The sequence below is a fragment of the Schistocerca nitens genome, chromosome 6 (genome assembly GCF_023898315.1).
Source record: "Schistocerca nitens isolate TAMUIC-IGC-003100 chromosome 6, iqSchNite1.1, whole genome shotgun sequence".
Taxonomy (NCBI): domain Eukaryota; kingdom Metazoa; phylum Arthropoda; class Insecta; order Orthoptera; family Acrididae; genus Schistocerca; species Schistocerca nitens.
This window is the reverse complement of record NC_064619.1, coordinates 466,086,907-466,113,869: the sequence shown is the minus strand read 5'-3', so window position 1 is coordinate 466,113,869 and position 26,963 is coordinate 466,086,907. Positions and strand designations below refer to the sequence as shown.

Genomic DNA, 26,963 nt, shown 5'->3' with positions numbered 1-26,963 from the left:
CACCCACACACACATATCCATCCACACATATACAGATGTCTGCTTGTGTCTGTATATGTGTGGATGGATATGTGTGTGTGTGCGCGAGTGTATACCCGTCCTTTTTTCCCCCTAAGGTAAGTCTTTCCGCTCCCGGGATTGGAATGACTCCTTACCCTCTCCCTTAAAACCCACGTCCTTTCGTCTTTCCCTCTCCTTCCCTCTTTCCTGATGAGGCAACAGTTTGTCGCGAAAGCTTGAATTTTGTGTGTATGTTTGTGTGTCTATCGACGTGCCAGCGCTTTCGTTTGGTGAGTCACATCATCTTTGTTTTTGGAGATTATATATATATATATATATATATATATATATATATATATTATATAGTACTATGCATTAATATTTCACAGGAACAAAATCATGTTTATTTATATGCTGGTAAGAAGAGATCGTTTTATACTGAAACTGTCAACAAAACTGGTACCTGCATTCCCAAGAAACAAACAACAATCACTTGTCAATTCTTTGTGAGTGGACAACATAATCTTAATATGGAGATAAATGTGGCCAGACCACCTCCTCCAACCCACTTATATATTTGCCTATAATGCACCCATCATGACTTCACAAAGAATTTTATGAAATATTTGACAAGTTTGTCTTTAACTGTGAATTAGAGAAGTTTTTGTTTCATTTATGAGTCCATGAGGATAAGTATACAACTTTTTCGTTTACATACAGTTTCTGATTTAGCATATGTAACCTCAAGGCATGGATGCCAACACAACACTCTGATAGGCCTAAAGGAGATTCTCATATATATTACACAGTTAACAATTTAAATAATCTTTTTCTTTTTAATTCCAAATTTCAAGAAACGAAAATGAAGCAACATCAATCAACACGAATAACAGACAAATGAGACATAATGATGCACTGTGCAAGGTAAATGGTAGCTTCAGAAATAGTTAAAGAGTATAAACAAATGAATAAAGTTACTGATAGTATATAAGAATACTGTGTTATTCCATCCTGGACTTTCTGTTTGAAATAACTGATAAAGCTCTATTTGTAAAGAGTATATAATAAAAGAAAGGCAATGTTGAAGAAAGGTGGGATGTAAAAGCATAAATTTGTCGAAAACCTCCAACACAAAAAATATCTAGCAATTGACACACTATTTGAAAAGGACATCCTGACACACAACTTTGTAATTGTTGGAGAGATTCTCAGACAACTTCAGACTGTATTGTTCACACTTCACTATGTTTGAACAAATCTAAGCATGCTGAAATCATATTAATTACAAGGGACAATGCAACCATTTTTTTTCACCTTGGATTCGCAACCAACAGCCCATTTTCATTGCCCTTTAAACATGCTATACTGTTATCAAAGTATCAATAATTGATGCCTGCACATTACATGTATCATTGTGACAATTAGTGCCTTCCTCGGGCCATACACTAAGTCAGTATCATTGCCCACTGATGCCAAACATGTACTTTACTGCAATCCAAACATGTGCTTCACTGCAATGTTGTGAAGTTTCAACGACACCATATGATGCACCACTTGGGAATAAATAGTGTCAGGAAGGTATTTCATCACTGTTTATCTCTATTTTGGTCTGTCCCATCATTTTCATTTTCATTCTAATTCTCATTTGTTTCTCTTCCACCACTTCACACATTCCTCTACACCATTTTTTACTTCAACTCTAAACAAAGGATACATGTTTCATTACACTTGGTACAAGATCTGGCAATGTAATGTTAGTGCTGAATCTTGGGCTACAGTGTGGATAAATTTCAATTTTTACCTCACTTAAAATTACAAATAAATAACTAGGTCTACTGAAAGTTTCTTTACTTTCAAAATTCTTTCTTTTCATGGTTTTTTTATGTAAATAGACAGACACACACACAAAGTTTCAAAATTCTTTTCCTTCCTGCTTTTTTTTCTTTAAACACACACACACACTTTTCTTCACAACTGCAGGCACTTTACGGCAACGGAAGGTCATTCTCACTAGCTGCATCATCTTTTCAGTTTAAGGAGAATATGTAATCCAAAAGCTAAAGAAACAATCATGTGTGCTAAATGTGGTATGTTCACTGCTAAGAACTCTTTCTGTAATGTGGACAATAATGTATCTTCTTCGCAGCTACATATATTCCATACTAAATTTTCATTGTCCTTTTAATTTAGTTCATCTGAGGTATATTTAAGGGCAACAAAAAATATGCATAATATTAAGGAAAAAAGTTTAAAACTCACAGTTCCATGGAAGAAAGCATAGGTCTATGTAGTGCCCAATGAATGGCTTCTCGTTATACACTTTGTAAAATTATTATTATTTTTACAAAACCTATAATACAATGGTGCAACCTCTTACAGTATTAAATTTATTTCTTTTGCTACTCTTAATATTAGTATCAGCCAGCAGTACAGCACTGCAGTTATACAAAAGAATTTGAAGTACATCAGACATCAGAAAATATTTCTGTTATAGTCCGTATTAAGAACCAGCACTAATGTCCCTATAGTGAGCATTCTTTGCGAAACCACCACTCATACTTTATAGACGTTCTAGCACTTTTTAAAGCACTTTTGACATCAATTCACTTTTCTTGACTTCACTTCTATTCAATCCAGAGTACCATTATCATTGAAGGACTTCACTTCAATCAACTTTAACTACACTGTAGATCTTTCTTACAAACCAGAAGCAGGCAAAAAATCCAATGGTTCCTGGAAAACAAAAAGATTACAGATATTTTCAACTCCAAGTCTTACAGTCATATTTATATATACAAAGACTGACGAATAAGCACACACACAGTGTGTGTGTGTGTGTGTGTGTGTGTGTGTGTGTGTGTGTGTGTGTCGGGGGGGGGGGGGGGGGGATGGTAGATCTTAATTTGGCAGGAGTTTCATTATTACCAAATATTTGCAATGTAATTAGAAATCAACAGAAGCATTATAATGTGAGCCTGTATGCAACTGCTGTATGTGGTATTAAATTTTCAACAAACTGATATATTTTTTTTAGAAACATATAGAGAAATCAGAATCTATAATATAGCTTGGAGTTGTATATTTTTATCTGAAGTTATACCACAAATGTATTCCCACTATCTGCTTGTATCAATTTGTAAATGCTATGTTTTGCAATATCCATTATTATACTATTAGCAAACTGAAACTGATTACATTTAGTAAGAGACTGTTTAAGCAGTTGTTAAGAATAATGTCTACTCAAATTCAATGCAGCAAACTAAAATTCAGTAATCTTAGTCAATTCTTCATCTGAAAACTGCGGTTCATGTAATGTCAAGTTTTAATTTGTTATGAGTTATGAAAATTCTATAGCAACAATAAAATTAATACAAACATAAGAACCGAAAAAGCTGTAGCATACTTGTCAATGAAATGGAACAACTTGCACGTGTCCCTAGGAAAGTGGTCCGTAATTAAAAATTTGCACAAGCACTAATACAGCTGTTAACAAATCATTTACTGTTGCCCTTTACCCCAACTTCAGTCAGCTCTAAGTAATTGTGATCTTTCTCCATAATGAAATCAAATTTCTCATTCACACTAAATTCTTCCACTTTGGGCACCTATCAGTTTTTGTTAAAAGTTACTTTGTTAAAAGTTATCAAAGTTTCAATATTCCTCAAAACAATTTCAGTTCATTTAATTCTTTCTTCTCATTTGCAGATCTATCTATAAAACCAAAAATGTGATGTCTACCGGTTTTTATCTAGACTAGTAAAACAATCAAGGAAAAATGCTAAACAAACAGAAGCCTTTATTCTGCAGCACTGCAATTTAATGAGATATAATACGAGGTTCTGGATCGTGGATCAAGAGTAAATTAGACATACTATGCAAATGATGAAGCAACAGCCAATAATCATCATGCTCAAACTTTACTAACTATAATCACTTGAATGAAATACAAAGACTGTTCAATCAGAGACTAATAATAGTATCGAAGACGAAATATAGGAATGTGTGTTGAAGAGTTCACTTAGGAACCAAACGAGAATCACTACAGGTTTCTTAAATTATGCACTCTTTATTTCTGTCAGTTTTCCTTTGCCCAGTTTCTCTGATCACATCACTGCAGTACATCATTACACTTACGTGAACGTTAAATTTGCAAATACGAGGGTCGTTCAATAAATAATGCCCCACATTTTTTAAAAAAAAAAAGCTATTAATATACATGGACAAATGTCCTTGTTGGTGCTTCACATCTGATGTTTGTTCTGAGTGCCGGTGGAGTTTCAAACCATCCTGGCAGTTGGCAGAGCCGTAGTACAGTGTCAAATTGGCATCAACATATGACTGACATTACAAACAGTGTACTGCTATTGAATTCTTGTGTGCGGAGAAAGAAACAGTGGTGAACATCAATAAACATTAATGTGCAGTGTATGACGATTCTGCAGTTGATAGGAACACAGTTAGGCGATGGGTAAAGAAAGTTACAGCCTCAGGAAATACAGAAACACAGCTTCATGATCAGCCATGCTTGGGGCATCCTGTCACAGCCACTGGTCCACACACGATGAATTGTACGCAGGCCATTATTTGTGCCAAATGGTGCATCACAACTCGACAATTGGCTCTACAGTTGTCAGTTAGCATTGGAAGCGCATCTGCAATGATTGAGGGTCTCGGGTATTCAAAGAGGTGCTCATGATGGGTTCCATAAATGCTCACAGCAGACCCCATGACTCAAAAAAAGGCCATTTCATCTGAATTGTTGGAGCGTTTTGAGATCGACAGAGGGGCCTTTCCGTCATATATCGTTACGAGGGACAAAAGCTACGTGCACCACTTTGCACCATAAACAAAAAGACAATCCATGAGTGGCATCATCCTCGTTCACCACAAAAGAAGACATTCACAACAACCCTCTGCCGGAAAAGTCATGGTGACCATCTTCTGGAGTTGTGTTGGCGTCATTCTCGTGGATGTGATGCCAAGAATGTCAACCATCAATTCAGAGCATATGTGAAGACTCTGAATAAATTCAAGAACTGTTTCCGATGTGTTCGATCAGACAAGAATCCAGCAGAAATCTTGCGCCAACATGATAATGCAGCCCACACACAAGTCTGAGAAACCAGGAACACATCATCAAATTGGGTCAGACATCACTGCCTCATCCATCCTACAGTTCAGGCCTAGCACACTCTGACTTCCATTTCTTTGGGTTGCTTAAAGATTCTCTATGGGGAACACACTTTGAAGGTGATGAGAGTGTCAGTTATGTAGTGAAAATGAGGCTACGCCTACGGGACAAGAGCTTTTACCAGCAGGGAATACATGCTCTTCCATAATGTTGGTGTACAGCCATAGAATGTGATGGAGATGACGTAGAAAAATAGGACATGGACAAGACATGTTGATCCATATTGTCACCAAATTCTGACTCTTAACAATAAATATGTTCTGAGAAAAAAAAATTATTGAATGACCCTCATAAATAACATATAGTACTACTTTCTCTTCCATTTGAAATATTTCTTCCTCTCCATTCAGTCTGTTGGGAAGAAAGCTTCCCAATGATATATTCTGTAAGTGACTTTGTAGCCTTCGGATATGTATGTCAGCTTTATTAAGAGTTAAAGGACAATCCTTTACTTGTCTTTAATCAGTGCTTCCGTGTTTTCCTTAAGGTCACGTACATCCAGAACAAAACTAAACCCACTCCTTCAAGATTCCGTTTTCATTGTCAACAACAAATAGGTTGGGCTCTATGAGTCAGATTTATTTACTCAAACTCTACATAGATTTGCCTATAAAGATTTATGCCAACAAAACCGTAAATGAAATTTCTAGTTCCAAGGTAAGGATCATTTATAAAATATTCATGTGTAGGAACTCTCATAAGTTCTATACTTCTGGAAAAGTAACTGAATTTGAATAACATTGATCAGTAAGAGAGAAATTTTACTAACAGCATAGAACATACAACTCAAGTACAAGAGGATAAAATCTATCACTTTCGAAAAGCATGTCTGTTGTATTGAATACACTGAATAGGCACAATTTCAGTAAGAGAACTACAAGGGCATGCTGGAAAGCAATGCCTCTGAATTTTGTGAAAACTCTTAAACATTTTTAAATAAAACAAAAATTATTAACAGACCACACATTTATTTCCATGTCTAGATACTTATTTCTCAACATGGTCACCCTGGATTTCTCAATATAGTCACTCCGCCAATGGACACATTTCTCCCAACAAGAGACCAGTTTGTTGATACCATCACTGTAAAATTTTGACTTGGTTGATGGAGCCACAACCTCAGCTTTGCTTGCACTGTTTCGTCACAATCAAAGTCCTGAAGGTCTATTTAAGTTTTGAAAATAGATGCGCATCAAATGGAGCCAGTCAGTACTGTATGAAGGTGGATAATCGATGGCAGTGAACTCAAAGCATCAAATTATTGTAGATGTCACAGCACTCATGTGCAGTCTGGCATTATCGTACTGAAGGAGGGGTTGCTCCGTGTGAGAGTGAACTCTTTAAATTTGAAACTTGATTACAGCATGCGGTTTCTCCCACAATGACACATTACACACCGCTACGTTACACACAACAATTAAGAGCCCTTTAGTGGCAGAGGTCTGCAAATATGTAGACACCAAGAATAAAGATGTAGACTGTTAATAATGTTTGTTTTATTTTAAAAGCTTTAAAAGTTTTCACATAAAAATTTTGGAGACATTACTTTCAGCATGCCCTTGTAACAGTGTACAGAAAATAAAACACTCAAGTGTTATCACTTTGCTCGAATTATCTTATTGTTACAATACACCCTATTACCCACATTCCCCTTTCCGAGCAACATATGGGCTTTCATTAACTACATAAAAAAATTACAAATTTAGAAGACAGTATTTACAGAGTATGGAATGGAACTGAAATGAGCTGTTTAATAATATACATACCTGTGAGTAGGAAAAACAGGAAAACCATAATTAAAGTATATCCAAAGTACAGGAAGGTTGATGCAGCATCCTCAATGTTCAGTTTTGTTACAAAATAATGGATACAATAGACAAATAAGTAAAATGCTGTGAAGCCACTCGTGAGAAAACTGCGCCACCACCAGTGATAATCCTAAAAAAGAAGAAGTGTCCCTTTTATTCTACAACATGTAAAACAACTGTGTGATGATGAGTATTACCCACAATAGGTAAGATACAAACTAACTTTCTGACAGTGCTTATGCCAATGTGCACTTTCTTCTACACAGATGTGAATTTGTCAAATGTCAAAACAAAAAATATGGCTCCAGTCAAACAGGTCAACTGCCAAATATATTTAAAAACACAAAATACCATAGAAAATGTGTCATAATAAAAGTAAAAACTGCACATCACAATGCCAACATAAAGCAGAGAAAATGTTATTTTTCCATTTGCAAATATACTCTGACTATTACAACCATTAGCCTTTTTCTTCGATCTGGTCATTGCCAATAACTCTCTATTAATAAACTGGAATTTGAAACTAATCTTACTTATCCTTTTCTCTGCCTTGTATCTCTCTTTACCAGCAGCAGCTGGCATTATATAAGTGAATCTTTAACATTTTGGTGGTTTTTATTCTTTGACATTTTACTTCCTTATCTACTGTTTTACCTATTTTCTATGTCCCCATTACATAATCAAGAAATTCTTAAGAATTCAAAAGCTGAGAATAAAATGGACCTTTTAACACTGTCATCTTGTTTCCTATATTGGGTAAGATACTTATAGAATGAACTATATTTACTTTTTACAATTTACTAAGCATACACTACTTCTTTGTATTACTTACTGACTACTATTGTAATTGTTGACTAGTTTATTAGCCTGTTTTAACTCCATAATAGAATAAAAATTAGTCAACATTTTATAACCCACCAAATATTCTGCCCTATCCTGCTATATCTACCAATTCCTTACATACCCAGGAAACAGGGATTTTTTTTTGCCAGATTTGTTGCTGCTCCTCGCCAAACAAGTCGCTGCGCTGCTTGCAAAACTAAGCTTTTTCCAAACCCTGTGCTATTTTTTCTGCCAAATTCATTTTTTTCCAAATTTCTGTGTTTTTGCCACATTCATATTTTCTGCCAAAGTCACTGTTGTTTTTTGCCAAACTGGGTTCTATTTTTGTCATCATATCAAAGTTCATTAAGTGGAAGTGAAGTGTCACTTTAAAATTATACATGAACCTGAACCTTGAGAATGTTTGAAAACAAAATGCAATTTTAACCCTTAATATTTAGCGAAGGCAAGTATTAGCAAACATTGCTGTCCTCAGATAGATAACATTTTTACACAGTACAATTACAAACTGTGAAATTTTGTAAAAAGCACCAATTCATGTTAATTCTCTAAAAACTGCTAATTTTGTGTTATTTTCCACATTATCATTTTCGCAAAGTTTTCCTGTCCCGAAGTATACCATATGCAAGGTATTTATATCGACCTTAAATACAATGGATACTGAGATGTGTGGGTGAACTATATGACAGACTGAATGAAACACAATTAGAACAAATACCACAAACTGTTTTTAATTACTCTAGTCATCTCACAATCCAACTTACCTCAGCACATAGATGGAAGTAACACAGCAAAATAGTTGTCTCTGAACAAGTGATAACAAGTATGATGAATACAAGGAAGAGGAATCCAAACATGTAGTACATCTGGCTGGACCTGTACAAAAATTCACATTTACTACACCAAGTCCAAAACACCACATTATTAAAAACCTGACTACAATATTACAGCAATGCAAATTCCATGTTGGAAACAATGGAAAGAAAACAGGACAGTCAATCACTCTACTCTTGTTGATTGACAGGCAGTACATGGACACACTTAAAACAGAAAATCATATCAGATTTTGTTATTTTTGCAATATTAATATAACAATCTTGCTGCTCCTGTTAAGAATTTTTCCATAAACAGGAGAGGCCCATTAACTCCATGAAGCTGAACTTAGTTGAGTGTCTTCCATAATCAATGGATACTGTGGGATTATCTGACACCAATTTCTAACATTGCAATGATTGAAACTTCCTGGCAGATCAAAACTGTGTGCTGGACTGAGACTCGAAATCGGGACCTTTGCCTTTCATGGGCAAGTGCTCTACCAATTGAGTTACCCAAGCACGACTCACGCCCCATCCTCACAGCTTTACTCCTGCCAGTACCTCGTCTCCTACCTTCCAAACTTTACAGAAGCTCTCCTGCGAACCTTGCAGAACTAGCACTCCTGAAAGAAAGGATATTGCAGAGACATGGCTTAGCCACAGCCTAGGAGATGTTTCCAGAATGAGATTTTCACTCTGCAGTGAAGTGTGAACTGATATGAAACTTCCTGGCAGATTAAAACTGTGTGCCGGACTGAGACTCGAACTCGGGACCTTTGCCTTTTGCAGGCAAGTGCTCTCATTCTGATTGCAATGATTAATTTATGAGAGGGATTAAACCAATGAGTCATCAAAACAGTTCGTTATTTACAATAACTACATTCATTAATGTCCTTTAAAAATGTGATGCAAAATTTAAACCTTACTTTTGCCCACATAAACAACATGTTCGTATAGTTTTAAATAATTCAAGGAGCAAGTGTAACCATTTAACATGTTGTAGAGATGCTGAACGGTTTACAGGTATGTAACCAAGAATACTGTGCTTTTGGACACACTGTCCTCTTCTGGAGCTCTCTCTCTCTCTCTCTCTCTCTCTCTCTCTCTCTCTCTCTCTCTCTCTCACACACACACACACACACACACACACACACACAGAGAGAGAGAGAGAGAGAGAGAGAGAGACAGAGAGAGAGAGAGAGGGAGGGAGGGAGGGAGGGAGGGAGAACTGAAACAGAGGATGACAGACTAAAGGCCGAAATACTAAATGTCTTTTTCCAAAGCTGTTTCACAGAAGAAGACTGCACTGTAGTTCCTTCTCTAGATTGTCGCACAGATGACAAAATGGTAGATATCGAAATAGACGACAGAGGGATAGAGGAACAATTAAAATCGCTTATAAGAGGAAAGGCCGCTAGACCTGATGGGATACCAGTTCTATTTTACACAGAGTACGAGAAGGAACTTGCCCCCCTTCTTGCAGCGGTGTACCGTAGGTCTCTAGAAGAGCGTAGCGTTCCAAAGGATTGGAAAAGGGCACAGGTCATCCCCGTTTTCAAGAAGGGACGTCGAACAGATGTGCAGAACTATAGACCTATATCTCTAACGTCAATCAGTTGTAGAATTTTGGAATACGTATTATGTTCGAGTATAATGACTTTTCTGGAGACTAGAAATCTACTCTGTAGGAATCAGCACGAGACTTAGAGGGCGATAGACATAGGTTCCCAGGTAGATGCCTTGTTTCTTGACTTCCACAAGGCGTTTGATACGGTTCCCCACAGTCATTTAATGAACAAAGTAAGAGCATATGGACTATCAGACCAATTGTGTGATTGGATTGAAGAGTTCCTAGATAACATAACGCAGCATGTCATTCTCAGTGGAGAGAAGTCTTCCGAAGTAAGAACAGGTGTGCCACATGGGAGTGTCATGGGACCGTTGCTGTTCACAATATACATAAATGACCTGGTGGATGACATCGGAAGTTCACTGAGGCTTTTTGCAGATGATTCTGTGGTGTATTGAGAGGTTGCAACAATGGAAAATTGTACTGAAATGCAGGAGGATCTGCAGCGAATTGACACATGGTACAGGAAATGGCAACTGAATCTCAATGTAGACAAGTGTAATGTGCTGCGAATACATAGAAAGATAGATCCCTTATCATTTAGCTACAAAATAGCAGGTCAGCAACTGGAAGCAGTTAATTCCATAAATTATCCGGGAGTACGCATTAGGAGTGATTTAAAATGGAATGATCATATAAAGTTGATCGCCGGTAAAGCAGATACTAGACTGAGATTCATTGGAAGAATCCTAAGGAAATGCAATCCGAAAACAAAGGAAGTAGGTTACAGTACGCTTGTTCACCCACTGCTTGAATACTGCTCAGCGGTGTGGGATCCGTACCAGATAGGGTTGATAGAAGAGATAGAGAAGATCCAACGGAGAGCAGCGCGCTTCGTTACAGGATCATTTAGTAATCGCGAAAGCGTTACGGAGATGATAGATAAACTCCAGTGGAAGACTCTGCAGGAGAGACGCTCAGTAGCTCGGTACGGGCTTTTGTTAAAGTTTCGAGAACATACCTTCACCGAAGAGTCCAGCGGTATATTGCTCCCTCCTACGTATATCTCGTGAAGAGACGATGAGGATAAAATCAGAGAGATTAGAGCCCACACAGAAGCATACCGACAATCCTTCTTTCCACGAACAATACGAGACTGGAATAGAAGGGAGAACCGATAGAGGTACTCAGGGTACCCTCCGCCACACACCGTCAGGTGGCTTGCGGAGTATGGATGTAGATGTAGATGTAGATTGTTCCGACAATGGAGCCTCTCTGGGATGAGCGAGTGTGTCGCAGGGAGTAAGAGAAAGACAAAAAGAGGCAGGGAGGGAGGGTTGGTTGACAGCTAGAAAAAAAGAGGCAACAAGGGAATGAAACACAAATGCAGCACCATTTACCTCACCCTGGTGCATGGAAGGGAGTTGCATGTGGAACACCAAGTAGTGAAGTAGGTTGAGAGGGGAGTGGCAGTGGAAATAGAGGAATAGGGATATTGTGGAGAGGGAAGTGTGCAGACTAATGGGATCAATTGGGGACATAAGAAAAGGGGTATAAGACAGGTCTGCTGCAGATTGAGGCCAGGGTGGGTGGGGAGGGGTAGGGGTGGTGGGGAGCCAAATAATTAAGATGGAACAGGTTATCAAGCAGCCATTAAAGTCAAGCTTAGCAGCATTGTCTAGCATTAATTGGTCAACTTTGCTTTTAATCACAATTTGGCAATGGCCGTTCATTGAGGTTGGCTATTAGTTTGGTAGTTGTACCTACATAAAAGCCAGTGCAAAATTTACTGTAGAGTTTGGAGTTTTTCCACTGTTTTACAGTGAAGCTTGTATATTATACGATTCCTTCCACAGGTGATTCTGCCTCTAGCAGGGACAATAGTAGGATTTGCTGACTGGGTACTTGGGAAGAGCATTGCATCTGGATGTTCCACAGTGATAGGACACATATGGCAAGGGGTATGAGATAAGTGGTGATTGTGATTTATGCATGGATCAAAATATTTTGTAGACTGGGTAGGCAGCAGAATACCACTTGGGAAGAATTGTGGTATGGATGTTTCTCCTTTCCGAGCATGGTGATAGGTAGGCAAAGCCACGGTGAGTGATGTGGTCAAGCTTTTACACTTCAGGGCGATGCTGGGTAATAAAAGGACTCATCCTTTGCAAATGGTTTGTGGGGAGGATTGGAGGTATGTGTGCATATAGCACTTGATGATAAACTGAACCCCTTTGCTACACCATTCTGATACATGCTTATCCTTGTTGGTTTTCCCATTTTTCAGGCTCAAACTTGCTATTTGTAGATATACTATATAACAATACTCTTCTTCTGTTCGTACTCTGTCATCCTAATCCAACTAACAGTGCTACAGGTTCTCTCTGTGCTCACAAATACAATGAGCCATTTCTTCCTTCCCTTCCAAACTTGAAGGTCAGAATTGCTTCTTTAACTTCCCTGAAGAGGTGGCGAATGATCGGCAATTTCAAGTTTTTTCTTACTCTCCTGAATCTTGTCCAAGTCAAAATTTCACAATAATTTTTGCTGTTTCAGCAGTGACCTTCCCGACATTAAAAATTTCCTTATTTACTACCTTCCCCTCTTCTACCAAATAACAGTTAATGCTTTTTCTTGGAGCAGTGGTCACAGCCTCAAACAGCTTATGCTTCACATGTTTTTGAAATATGTATGACTGTCTTTGTACGTCTGCTCTTCTTCTTTTGGTTTTCACCTCACCAGTCATAACTAATAGGTTGTAATTTCACACTGTAATTAAAAGTGTGTGTGTCTTTGGCACTCAGTTACGAGGTACTTATATATTTATCTCAGCAAGATGATAGCTCTTCACATTTCCCAGTTTGGGATTTTTAAATGAAATTCCTGTTAACACTTATAATTACTCACACCTTCTCATTTCAAGTTTCTTTCACTCAGACTATATTCACAGACAGCTTAGACTTCTTTGCCCTCTACTGTCATATCATTACTTCTTTCCAATGTGGTAATACTGTCATCCAAAGTCACATATTTCACAAGATCCTCACAGTCTCTCTGCTTTAGCATTACCAGCTTCTGATGCAGGCATATAAACATGTGTACTGCTAGTTAGTACTGTGTACTGATAGTTTTGGCTTCAATTTAGTCCTGAAGGAACAGTGTTGCATGGTGTAATTCAACTACCTAAAATTCATAATGAAAACCTGTTGGAAAAAAACCCAACTACCATGCAAACAGTAACAATTCACAGTCAATGCTGACCTGTAATGAAAAAATTTGCACAAAATGTGATGCTAATAACATAGACATAAATTTGCACAAGTTAACAAAAATAATTATTAGAAGTATCACTAAAAAACTTACAACACAAAACACATACCAAATAGAATTAAGGATGAAAAACAGCTGAATAAAGATGCACCCAAATGGGAGAACACCACCCATTATTATTCCTGGCAATGGTTGTGTATAAATGCTTTGTTCAGGAATCTTTCGTGGGATCTGATTTGTCCTAACCGGATGCTCAATAGCCTGCAACAATAAAAGAAATAACACGAATAAATAAATTAAAAATGAAACACACAATTTGTCTACCTTGAAACCATGGAAAACTGAAGAGAAACTACTTACTCGTTTTCTAAATCCAAAATAAGCTCCAATGAATGTGAGTGGAACAGAAACACCAAACCATAGAGCAAGCAGAGCAACCAGAGTGCTAAATGGAACAGCTGCAGAGCTGCCCTTGCCCCACAGAATAAGGTCCATAACAAAAAATAAGCAGAACACAACTCTGTGAACAAATTAAAAAAAAGTATTTTTATGTTTCAAAGTAACACCTGCGAGATTATGCAATCAGTCTCAAGGCTTGTGGTACAACGAGAGAAAATACTAGTTTTACTGAAAATCCGTACTTACTGCAATGAATAGAAAAGACAGAAACAAAATTTTACAAGTATTTAATATATTTATTAATTTCAAAAAACAGTCATGGTCAAACATCAGCCAATATGGTCATGCACATGTCTTTAGTTTTTTTTCTCCTACACTTACAGTAATAATGTTTGCGTCCAAAAATTTCAGGTATTATGTATTGTCTTTTTTGTTCCTCCTAGCTAAAACATACTTCATACTTTACCTGAACAAGCATTTCAGTCTTCATTCATTATCTGTTACGCAACTACCAAACTTTTACTTGATCACTTATTTTGTTTTTAAAATGGTATGAAGTAAAGACTAAGACCTAGCAGCTAATTATTAGGGCCAAATCAGTAGTAATCTAGTAAAATTTGTGATTTATGTTAAAGTGTTTTCTAAGTTACAGAAAAAAAATGGAAGGACAAAAGGGGTGTATTTATTTTGACAAAAAAACACAAAAAGATGGCATTCAATGTCAATATCAGAATGAAATTACGAATGACAGAAAACATGATATCTGACTTTATTTTGCATTACAATAAAACAAGGCTCGTGTGGACCACAGTGGCCAACTAATGGGCAACTACCTTTTGAGAGGAGGCAAATAAAGTGGTGGAAGAAAGTTTTTTTTCCCTCAGCTTTTCAGATGATGGTCATAAATTAGTATGTTTTCAACACAAAGTTGAGGCCTACTAATAAACATCTTATTGAGTCATTATTGAATCAGTTAAGGCTTTGTCGAATAAAGGTAGTCTGCTTGAATCAACTTCCACTACTCAACACCAGCAAACAGACTCAGTGGAAGACATTTTCCAAAACTGAGTCGAGCTTCAGGAAAGTCTTAAATGGCTCAGAGAACATATAAAGTTTGTGAAGAAAGAAGCAAGACAAGATCCAGCAAAGAGACAAGAAGAGGTACCAAGTACTATTGTGAAGGATGTGATGGATGGTTTAACAGAAGGCTTCAAAATTTTTCAGTGAAGAATATCACATTTTCTAACAGTTTTATTTTTACAAACAATCCCACTGTATTATTTTTAGTGCCAAATAATTTTAATCTTATCACGTTTAAGGAAATGAAAGACGAAAAAATTGTGTTTTTGTTGTGAAAGCAACACATTTTCATTTCTATACAAAAACAATTGTCTCTGATGTAAGTCTATGGTTCTTTGAAACACTACATAGAAAAATGACCCGTCTTTCAAATGCAGTAAACTTATCTAAGTTCTGTGCAGTGGAACCAACAACACCAATTTCAGAAGAAAAAAAAAAAAATTGAGAAAATGCACAGTATCTGCCGGTTGAATGCCTCCCTAGCTGCCCAGTCCTGAAAGTGATACTATAGTTAAGGAATTGTTTGTAGATAAGGGAACAGTATTACTGATTTCTCCACCCTATAGTGCTGAACAAAATACTGCGGCTGAACATGAAAACACAAAAATTGTTTAATACATCGATGAAAATAGTCAATTTTTGAAAATATAATGTAATTGGATGGATTAAAAACTCTACTCACCAAGCAGCAGCAGGAGTACATACATATAAAAGGTATTACAGTTTGCAAGCTTTCAGAACCAAAGGCTCCTTCTTGAAGAAGGGGTGAAGAAGAAGGAAGTGGGATGAAGGTGAGGAAAAGGGGGAGAGTCTGGAAAAGTTGCCCAGAATGCCAGGTCAGGAGAGACTTACTGGACGAGATGAGAAGGAAAGTGATTTTTAGGGACTGCACCAGACAAGATTTGAAAACCTGAGAGCTTAAAAGTGAAAGATATGGTAATACGAAAGACAGAGATTGTTTATGTTGTATGTTCTATGCTTAACCCAAGTAAACTACTGAAAGGATTGTGGGCACAAACTTGCAATAGAGCAGTCTACATATTAAATCCTACTGGAAGGTCTTGATCTTCAGATAAAATCTGCAAGTAGGAAAACATGGATTATCTCAGAATTTTTGGCACAGATTGCGATGTTCACATAAACAAATATTTCCTCTCAAAGTTAGATAACAAGGCTGTTTTTGGACAATTTGTTGTGTATGTCAATTACAAAGATGGAGTTATAACCACGATTCCTTCTAGAAGGAAAGCAGTCCTGAGTCATGATGTAAAATTTATGCTAGTAGTAGTTTGTAGTTTCCGAAATGATCATATTGAATTTAAAATTTCTTGGCAAGAATTTCCAAGCCTGAAATGGTTTGAAACGGTAGCTGATGCAGAAGAAGTCAAATGTCATTCACAAATTGCTTCTGGAGAAGTTCAAAGTGATAAAAAATTCAGTGCACATGATTGTGGAAGAAATTTAGCATCAAGTGACTGTAACAATCAACAGAATTCCTTAAAGTACAAACTTCCGAATTTTCTGAAGCATATAAATTGGAGAACAGAAGGCAACAAAGAAAACTAAACTACCATATTTACTCGAATCTAAGCCGCACCTAAAAAATGAGACTCGAAATCAAGGAAAAAAAATTTTCCCGAATCTAAGCCGCACCTGAAATTTTTGACTCTAAATTCAAGGGGAGAGAAAAGTTTTAGGCCACACCTCCAAATCGAAACAAAGTTGGTCCATTGTAATGTGAGACCCAATTTAGGTCGAATGAATGACGATACAGCTACAGTAGTTTGGTTCGAGTCGTAAGCTTAGCAGTTAAGCTTTACCAGGTAGCCATTGCTATGCGTCAGGCGCTCCGTCCTTATTTATACGGGTACCCTTCCTTTTTCACGTGCTTCGTCTGGTTTGAATTGATTGCTTATTTTTCTTTATCTGATAAATGCTGTTCTCTTTGTTACAGGTGTTTACGTCACTCTAAGCTGAAAATGCATTATTGTACTGTGTGATGCATTGGTTGTCGCATTCTGATAATGAGTGTTTATGGCCTGTTGCCACTCACGGCATGGCTTGCTTTTGTGCATGCTACCGCCGCTTACAATTTAAAAAAGGAGAGGAATCGTCTCATTAGCGAAACAATGGCAAGAGACTGCTATTTGTTGCTACCTACACCGCTGCTTTTTTTGATAATGATCAAGAACCAAATAATAGACTGCGTATGATAGATGATGTTCTGAAAGAGAGTTTAGCGAAAAATTTTCTCCGTTTGAAAGTCTTTGCAGGTGCCTCTTTGGTACATTACATTCTGCACAGAAATTAGAGTAATCTTAGATTTAAAAATCTAGTCAATTGCCATGCTTCATTTCTGACTGTATCACTATTAGGCATAAGAATAATACGAATATAAATATGACATGATATGTATATTATTCCGCGTTTGCTGTTGTCTCACTCTAGTTTCGTAGTTTATTAGGCAGACAGGATTTAAATGAGACAGCAGCAAACACGAAACAATACATGGCAAAATGTTTATATTCATATTATTCTTATGGTGAAGAGAATACTGCATGTGATTCACAAGCCATAGAAGTTCCTATTAGCAACCATCTCTTCTCACAGGTAGGAAAAATTCAGGATGTAGAATTGGCCATATTGACAAACATCTCAAACAGTCTTGCCAGTCGGATTTTCATAGTACATCGAAAAGCTGCAACATTCGAAGATGAACAATACGGAATTTGTATTTACTTCTTTGGATAATGTATGAAAATGCAGTGGTCGAAACTCAGGGTGGAGAAAAAAAAGCTTGTCTTCCACCTTTCTTTAATTTATTTACTGACACAGAGGTTTTGGTGCCAGTATTTATCTTTGTGCCTGCAAAGCATGCCTGTGTAGCGCTACATATATTCGACGGCAAAAGTTAGTTGTGGTGGCACCTGCCAACATTTTTCAGAACTTTCGCTTGCTTTGCACTCGATTCTAAACCGCAGGTGGTTTTTTGGCTTACAAAAACCGGAAAAAAGCGCAGCTTTGATTTGAGTAAATATGGTAGATGGAAAGTGGTGAATTCTGCTGCTAACAAAAGTTGGTGCTGATGAATACGAATGTCCACTTTGTTTTTCTGAAGCACTGCAGTCAAACGAGAAAGAAAAATGGATGCAACATATTAATGAAGAAATGGAACTGCTTAAGAGAAACAATATGGAGAGTCTCGTGTGTAAATCCCACAAATGAAAAAAAATATTGCAGAATCACTGAGTTCTACATCAGAAAGCTGCAGCTAATCGAAATACTAACTTCAAAGTCAACTGGTTGCTGAAGGGTGTATTCAATAAGCAGGAAAAGATTATGAAGATGCATTTAGACCTGTTGCACATTATGACACTATTCGAACTATGCTAGAAACAGCTACTTCCAAGAAGGTGCCAGTACAATGACGTGATGTGAAGACAGACTTAATGGAATACTTGAAGAGAAACTGATCTGAAACAAGCAGAAGGTTTTGAAGATAATGCAGATTGAGTGTGTCTCTTGAAATAGAGTCTTTATGGACTCAAGCAAGCACTGCGTTGTTGGAACAAACATTTTATGGAAGTCATGAAGAAAAATTTCAAACACTGCAGTAGACCCTTTTCTGCTTTACCACAAACTCAATGTAAATAGACTTCAAGTAGCAATTCATGTTAATGGTGGGTTAATAGCTGGCAGTGACAAGGAAGAAATGACTACTTGCTGGATATGTTACAACTTGTGTAACAACAGGTAGCTTGACTGTTTCCTTGGCACAAAAATAAAACAAAATGAATATGGAGTGATTGTGGCATGTCTCAAGAAAAATACGCTAAACAAATACTGAAAAGATTTTGAATGGCAGAATTCAATATCATCTTGACTACCAATGAACATGAAAACAACAATCAAAATTAAGCAGTTTCCTGTCTGCTACCATATACACAACTTCTGCTGTGAATAAAGCTGTTCAAGTTATGCAAAAACTGGAATCACATGAATGAATATTTCCAAATCTGAAAGGCAGATTAAGTTATGGCATTATTTATGCTAGAGAGAAACATTTGAGAACTTACAGACAATGAGAATGTTAAGAAACTTCCTGGCAGATTAAAACTGTGTGCCGGACCGAGACTCGAACTCGGGACCTTTGCCTTTCGCGGGCAAGTGCTCTTACCATTTCCTGGTAGAGCACTTGCCCGTGAAAGGCAAAGGTCCCGAGTTCGAGTCTCGGTCCGGCACACAGTTTTAATCTGCCAGGAAGCTTCATATCAGCACACACTCCGCTGAAGAGTGAAAATCTCATTCTGGAAATGAGAATGTTATGAGCTTTTTATTTATTTTTTTAAAACCAAATGTCCGTGACTTCTATGTTTATGTTGGAACACGTCAATGGAAAGAACCAGTTGGCTGCTGATCTTTTGATAAAGACACTTGAACAAGTTTCATTTGCTACTAACAAATTCTCTGTTTATATGACTGATTTCTACCTACTGGAGGAAGTTTTTTATTACTACATGAAACATATTTTAGAGTTCACTGTAAATTACCATTTCCTGGTATTTTGAAATAGCCTTGATTTTAAAAAAAAAAACACTTTTTTTTTTGCCGAATTACTGAACAGGCCAAAATCAGTCACACTAAGAACACTGCCATACTGACAAATGAGTGAAATAATTGCTGATAGCTGAGTACACATCACTTTCTTTGCTATGAAGGCTACAAAGAACAAGGTAAACACACAAAAAATTTCAATGGAAATAACCGATTTTTGAAAATATAACTGGATGGATAAAATCTACTCTTCAAGTGGTGACTGGAGAAAACACACATAAAAGTTGAGGAAATGTTCAAGTTTTCAGATCCAGAAGCTCTTTCTCCTGGCAGAAGTGTTGAATGGGAAGGAAGAGGGGTGAAGGAAAGGATTGACGAGGTTTAGTAAATTGGGGGATGTGGGGGGGGGGGGGGCAGCAGGAGGGGGGGTGGAGGCTGTGTTCACACTCTGTCCCAACAGCCTAGCTGTCCTAAGTCACCGCCCTGGGTGTTCACACTGCATGCCGGGCTGGGAGGATGAAAGGGTGGAAAATTCACTTCCCGATTTTCATGCTGAAAAAACTCTTGGCAGTGTAAAAGACTACGCCACACTGTTTAATGAACCTGCGTTTTTCTTAAAAGCTTTACTTTCTTGGTGATAAAAGAAAATGCCTACTTTTTGTTTCACATGTGTTTTTTACTTCCATTACGTTCCTCAATCAATTATTAAAAAATTACATTTGGTAGTATAGCATCTTAGCTTTTTAATAAACTATTTACTGTTTCACAATTCGAAACAGTCATTGTGAAATTACGCTATTTGTCAAGCACATGCACTTTATTTACAAATATTGTAGTGAAAATGTTTGATGGCTGGTAACTTGCTGCTGGATACATTTTGAACCACACATTATTGCAAGCCAAACATAGCTAAAAGTACAAAAAAGTTTTTGAAATGGTAGTGACACCCATATCTGTCCCCATTCACAAGTAAATACAAATTAAAGAGTGGCGTCAATGGCACAATCGCAAACCTATAAAAAAAATATAAAAAAATTACAATCAACACAGGCCTATTATTGGTCTCATGTTATTTTAATGACCTATGTCTAGAAAAATCAAAATATACATGAACTTTTTCCTCAGTGACAGGCAACTATACTGGACAACCACCTGCTATGGTTTTATAATGGGGCACACTTCACATTACAAAAGGCAAACAATTATTTGTTGTCTGCATCCTACAGTTAGTGGGATGTACATTTTATATTTGGAAGAAGAAGAGAAGAATAAATTAATCTCGTATGTGACTTTGCTGTGGATGGACTGTAATAAAAGCTTGAAACTCTCTGCAGTTGGAGATGAAAAAGAAATGTGCTTAGTTCCTACAAATGGTATTTATTACAGGAAATTAATGTTATAAATCCAAGGCTAAGTGCGACTGACTTTCAATGTACATTTTGGTGGATCATTCAATGACAAAATTATTAAGCTGTTTGTCTCTGAGGTGCTTCCATTTCAATTTTTCTGCTGTAACTGGGGTAAAAAAAAAATGTGGATTCAGCATTGTGTCAAACACTGCAGAGCATCTAAATAAACTACCACTGATTGATGCATGTGTCAGTGACATTTCTGTTTCCATGCAGTTTTTTTCCTCTTTGGTGAGCTTGTCCTCAGCAGCAAGGGATGTTCACTCTTTGGCAGTTGAAAGTCGAAGATGACAATGATGCAGCCTGAAGTGTTTCACCACTATGCAACTGGAGTTCTTTTACATGGCATTGATTTCATTGTTCTGTTGATTTTGTTTTCACATTATAGTGACTCACAGAATTCTGAAGCACATAAGAAATGGTTGGTTATGGACTCACCTCCCAAATATCGACTGACATTTAGGAGAGTTTTCTTCCTTGCATGAAGTAGTAAAAAACATTAAAACATTCCTGAAAAACTTTTACTCAAGTTGCAGATTGAGTAATAATACACTTCAGTATCAGCTAAATAACATTCAAAACAAAAATTTTAAAACAGAGGATATTTACGCAGTAGTATAAAACAAGAAGCAAAGTTCCCCGTAATGATCAAGTTCGTTGAATTAGTGCACAGTCAATGTTTTAAAGGAGAACGTTGTACTGAAACCACAGCCTCCAATTCATGACACACAAGCTTTTGCATTTTAAATTTTACAAACATTTTCCTCTGAAAAGAAAGGGTAATTGTTGTATGCAGTCCTGAGACTCATCAGGAAATTGTAAGTATCATGATTTTGGATGATGTCTTCGTGTTCCTTCACTCCAGCTAATTTCTCTTTCTCAAACTTTAAAAATTCTCTTTCAATATTTTGTCCATAACTTTTCTTCTTTTTTCTTAGTGATACTGAATTTTACAAAACATTGCTATCTGGTGAGGATGCTTTTGCCTCCCTCGTGTATGCCACCACACATAATCAACTCAAGATATCAGAAAAAGCTTTCCAATAAAAGGTATCACACAAAGAAGAAAGTATTTTGGCATACAGCTAATACTTTTAATTGTTCTGCCACTGGAAGTTAATGAATTTGACCTTGAAATCTACTGATGAAAATGGTAGAGTGACAGAGGCCGATCAACACTGACAGTAACAAATGGGAGATATCTGATACTGTAGTGTCCTGTGTTGGCAGGAAAGAACTAACAATCAAGTTTGAACACACTTTATTATAATTACAACAACATATCACTTGCCATCGTGACAGTCAATGTGTTTGCAGCCACATTTTCTACATCTACATGATTACTCTGCAATTCACATTTAAGTGCTTGGCAGAGGGTTCATAGAACCACAATCATACTATCTCTCTACCATTCCACTCGCAAACAGCGCGCGAGAAAAACTAACACCTAAACCTTTCTGTTCGAGCTCTGATTTCTCTTATTTTATTTTGATGATCATTCCTACCTATGTAGGTCGGGCTCAACAAAATATTTTCGCATTCGGAAGAGAAAGTTGGTGACTGAAATTTCGTAAATAGATCCCGCCGTGACGAAAAACGTCTTTGCTTTAATGACTTCCATCCCAACTCGCGTATCATATCTGCCACACTCTTTCCCCTATTACGAGATAATACAAAACGAGCTGCCCTTTTTCGCACCCTTTCGATGTCCTCCGTCAATCCCACCTGGTAAAGATCCCACACCGCGCAGCAATATTCTAACAGAGGATGAATGAGTGTAGTGTAAGCTGTCTCTTTAGTGGACTTGTTGCATCTTCTAAGTGTCCTGCCAATGAAACGCAACCTTTGGCTCGCCTTACCCACAATATTATCCATGTGGTCTTTCCAACTGAAATTGTTCGTAATTTTAACACCCAGGTACTTAGTTGAATTGACAGTCTTGAGAATTGTACTATTTATCGAGTAATCAAATTCCAACGGATTTCTTTTGGAACTCCTGTAGATCACCTCACACTTTTCGTTATTTAGCGTCAACTGCCACCTGCCACACCTTACAGCAATCTTTTCTAAATCGCTTTGCAACTGATACTGGTCTTCGGATGACCTTACTAGATGGTAAATTACAGCATCATCTGCGAACAACCTAACAGAACTGCTCAGATTGTCACCTAGGTCATTTATATAGATCAGGAACAGCAGAGGTCCCAGGACGCTTCCCTGGGGCACACCTGATATCACTTCAGTTTTACTCGATGATTTGCCGTCTATTACTACGAACTGCGACCTTCCTGACAGGAAATCATGAATCCAGTCACACAACTGAGGCGATACCCCATAGGCCCGCAGGTTGATTAGAAGTCGCTTGTAAGGAACGTTGTCAAAAGCTTTCTGGAAATCCAGAAATACGGAACCAACTTGAGATCCCCTGTCGATAGCGGCCATTACTTCGTGCGAATAAAGAGCTAGCTGCGTTGCACAAGAACGATGTTTTCTGAAACCATGCTGATTACGTATCAATAGATCGTTCCCTTCGAGGTGATTCATTATGTTTGAATACAGTATATGCTCCAAAACCCTACTGCAAACCGACGTCAATGATATAGGTCTGTAGTTAGATGGATTACTCCTACTACCCTTCTTAAACACTGGTGCGACTTGTGCAATTTTCCAATCTGTAGGTACAGATCTATCAGTGAGCGAGCGGTTGTATATGATTGCTAAGTAGGGAGCTATTGTATCAGCGTAATCTGAAAGGAACCTAATCGGTATACAATCTGGACCTGAAGACTTGCCTGTATCAAGCGATTTGAGTTGCTTCGCAACCCCTAAGGTATCTACTTCTAAGAAACTCATGCTAGCAGCTGTTCGTTTTTCAAATTCTGGAATATTCCATTCGTCTTCCCTGGTGAAGGAATTTCGGAAAACTGCGTTCAATAACTCCACTTTAGCGGCACAGTCATCGGAACAGTACCATCGGCACTGCGCAGCGAAGGTATTGACTGCGTCTTGCCGCTTGTGTACTTTACAAGTGTGTTTTCACAACCATTTACAATTCGCGTGGGTTCGTGGACTAACTGCTAGAAATAATTTTCGGAGAAAGCATTTAGGACCTTCTCAGAAGATGTTTTCTGCCTACCACCGGTTTTGAACAAGTATTTTTGCCAACACATCAAGGGAAGGTTGAAGTCCCCACCAACTATAACCGTATGAGTGGGTATTTATTTGTTACGAGACTCAAATCTTCTCTGAACTGTTCAGCAACTATATCATCGGAGTCTGGGGGTCGGTAGAAGGAGCCAATTATTAACTTAGTTCGGCTGTTAAGTATAACCTCCACCCATACCAATTTGCACGGAGTATCTACTTCGACTTCACTACAAGATAAACCACTACTGACAGACACAAACACTCCACCACCAATTCTGCCTAATCTATCTTTCCTGAACACCGTCTGAGACTTCGTAAAAATTTCTGCAGAACTTATTTCGGGCTTTAGCCAGCTTTCTGTACCTATAACGATTTCAGCTTCTGTGCTTTCTATTAGCGCTTGAAGCTCAGGGACTTTCCCAGCACAACCACAATTCAGAATGTTCCTTGATCCAAGCACGTCCTGTATTTGCCATGCACCCTTTGAGATTGCAGCCCACCCCGTACTTTCCCGAGGCCTTCTAACGTAAAAAACCGCCCAGTCCACGCCACACAGCCTCCGCTACCCGTGTAGCCGCCAGCTGAGTGCAGTGAACTCCTGTCCTATTCAGTGGAACCCAAAACCCCACCACCCTATGGCGCAAGTCAAGGAATCTGCAGCAAACACGGTAGCAAAACCGTCTGAGCCTCTGATTCAGACCCTCCACCCGGCTCTGCACCAAAGGTCCGCAGTCTGTTCTGTCAACAATGCAGCAGATGGTGAGCTCTGCCTTCATCTCGTAAGCAAGAGCGGCAGCCTTCACCAAATCAGATAGCCGCTGGAATCCAGAGAGAATTTCCTCAGATCCAAAGCAACACACGTCATTAGTGCCGACATGTGCCACCACCTGCACCTTGCTGCAACAGCATTTCTCTGCACTCTAACCTTCGTCCAGACATCTGCAGCTCAATACAAACTACAAACAGTCCAACTGCATTGTGCAGCAATAGGTACCAGTGTTTACCTCAAATTTTCTAAATACCAGTTTGATACGCCCTTCCCCAATAATTTTTTATCTAGAGTCGGCAAACACTGTAAAGATTGTTTTCCGATGCAGAATATCAGTCAGGATATTGTAAACCCATTCACATAAGCTGATTAATGTCTCAACAAACCATTGAATCCTTTAAGATAATACCATGAATTTTACTGACCATCTGTTTAGAAAAAAATAGAACTTCTCTTTTACACCCTGCAGCAACTATTTCCATGTGATGTTGGTTGAGATAGCTGCATCCCTACAACAACATGTTGCATGTATTTCAAAGTGTTAACAAAACGGTTGTGAGACTCATGTTTACCATTTAACAAAATTTCCCAAGAGTGTGTAAAAATTTATGAGAATGACACTAATACTCATAAGAATACACATAAACTAACTGCATATTTAAATAGCAAAATATATGTACCCTGGGCTTAGCATTGATGTGAGTAGAACATTGGATTTCCATTTCTCTCCACCAAAACTTTTGTAGATCCTGGCAGCAACATACCCAGCAGGTGTCCCAAAGCACACATACAGTACCATTGCACACGTCATAAGAGCTCCACGATTTGCAGGTGACAGAAAACCAAGGCAAGCAAATGCTGAAACAAAAGAGACATTACTTTTAATACTTCATTTCAATATCACTTCTCCAATGCAATATTGAAATAAATTCTCCGAAAGTGTGTTTTTGAATAGATTTATACATTCTAGTAAACATGGTACCTGTGAAGTAAATCTTAATTTGCAAATAATGAAAAACTGAATGTAAAAATCTCTGTGATAAATCTGCTACTTCTAATGCAGACATATTAAGTGCAACAAATATCTTGAACTTGATAAATATCATGATAATACACAGCAGTGGACTTGCAAATTGACAGGAATTTCACTGCCTAATTACATAATTTTCGGGTAATGGAAGAACACACAATTTATCACCCCCTGCTAATGATCTGCTCATATATATTTTCATATTTGAGTGCAGCCCTCCCTTTTATAAAGACCTCCAAGAATCACCAAAGAAAGAAATTACAATAGTGTAGGCACCATTAAACAATTTATGCTGTTTTTGAAAATACTGCTATCAAGTATCTACTCTTCAAACTCTCAGATTAAAACTCTTGTGCTCCATCATCTAGAGAAGCATTTTAAGCACCACCTAATAAAACTATCCCACTTTCCCAACAATAAAACTGCAACCCCTAGGGAACATCAGTCAATTTTCCATGCACCTCAGACAATTCCTGTCAGACATCTATTTCATCTGCCACATTCCCACAAACACCCTACAAAACTCAACTCCCAAACAGACTCAAAACAGAGTTGTTACTTTATCTTCTAAAAGCCTAAATCTCACTTAAGTCTCATTCCTAACCAAAGTCTCACCTTTGTTAATGGTACCGAAATATCTACCATGTTGCATTCATTCATAACTAACATTAGATACTCTTGTGCAGTTACGTTCATCTCAAGTTAAATGCAAATGTACTTTATATTTTGAAATGTATATCAGTATTTGGATATCTAACACAGTAGGTTCATCACTAACTGAAACCTGAAAATGGATGCTTCACGTCTGAAACTGGTTATTTAATAACTTTTTCTGTTTAAGTTAGATTATGTACTACAAATGTATACAGTTTCTAACGATATCAATAGCAGTTCCATACACCTCATGGTAAGTTAGACCAAGTGCACAATATCCAGGAGAAAATCCAGTGCTTAAATCATAGGAGACTGAAACCACGCCACCAAACTCTGTGCGATGCTGCTGACATGGCTGCTAAGGATTTCAAACCTCTCGAAGAATGGAAAGGTCAATGGGAAGCAGTGACAGATGTGTGCCTGC

At 37.7% G+C, this 26,963-nt stretch overlaps 1 protein-coding gene across 1 annotated transcript in view; it reads right to left on the bottom strand.

Annotated features, from left to right (window-relative positions):
* Window positions 1-2,312: 2,312 nt before the first annotated feature.
* LOC126262222 (transmembrane 9 superfamily member 2) overlaps window positions 2,313-26,963 on the bottom strand; it is a 135,094-nt gene continuing 110,443 nt past the window's right edge. Inside the window, exons 10-15 of the mRNA XM_049958669.1 lie at window positions 25,536-25,713; window positions 13,858-14,017; window positions 13,607-13,758; window positions 8,607-8,718; window positions 6,958-7,129; window positions 2,313-2,733 (exon numbers count right to left, since the gene is read on the bottom strand). Coding sequence (XP_049814626.1) covers window positions 2,666-2,733; window positions 6,958-7,129; window positions 8,607-8,718; window positions 13,607-13,758; window positions 13,858-14,017; window positions 25,536-25,713 — 842 coding nt within the window. The 3' untranslated portion in view covers window positions 2,313-2,665. The remainder of the gene's footprint in view (window positions 2,734-6,957; window positions 7,130-8,606; window positions 8,719-13,606; window positions 13,759-13,857; window positions 14,018-25,535; window positions 25,714-26,963) is intronic.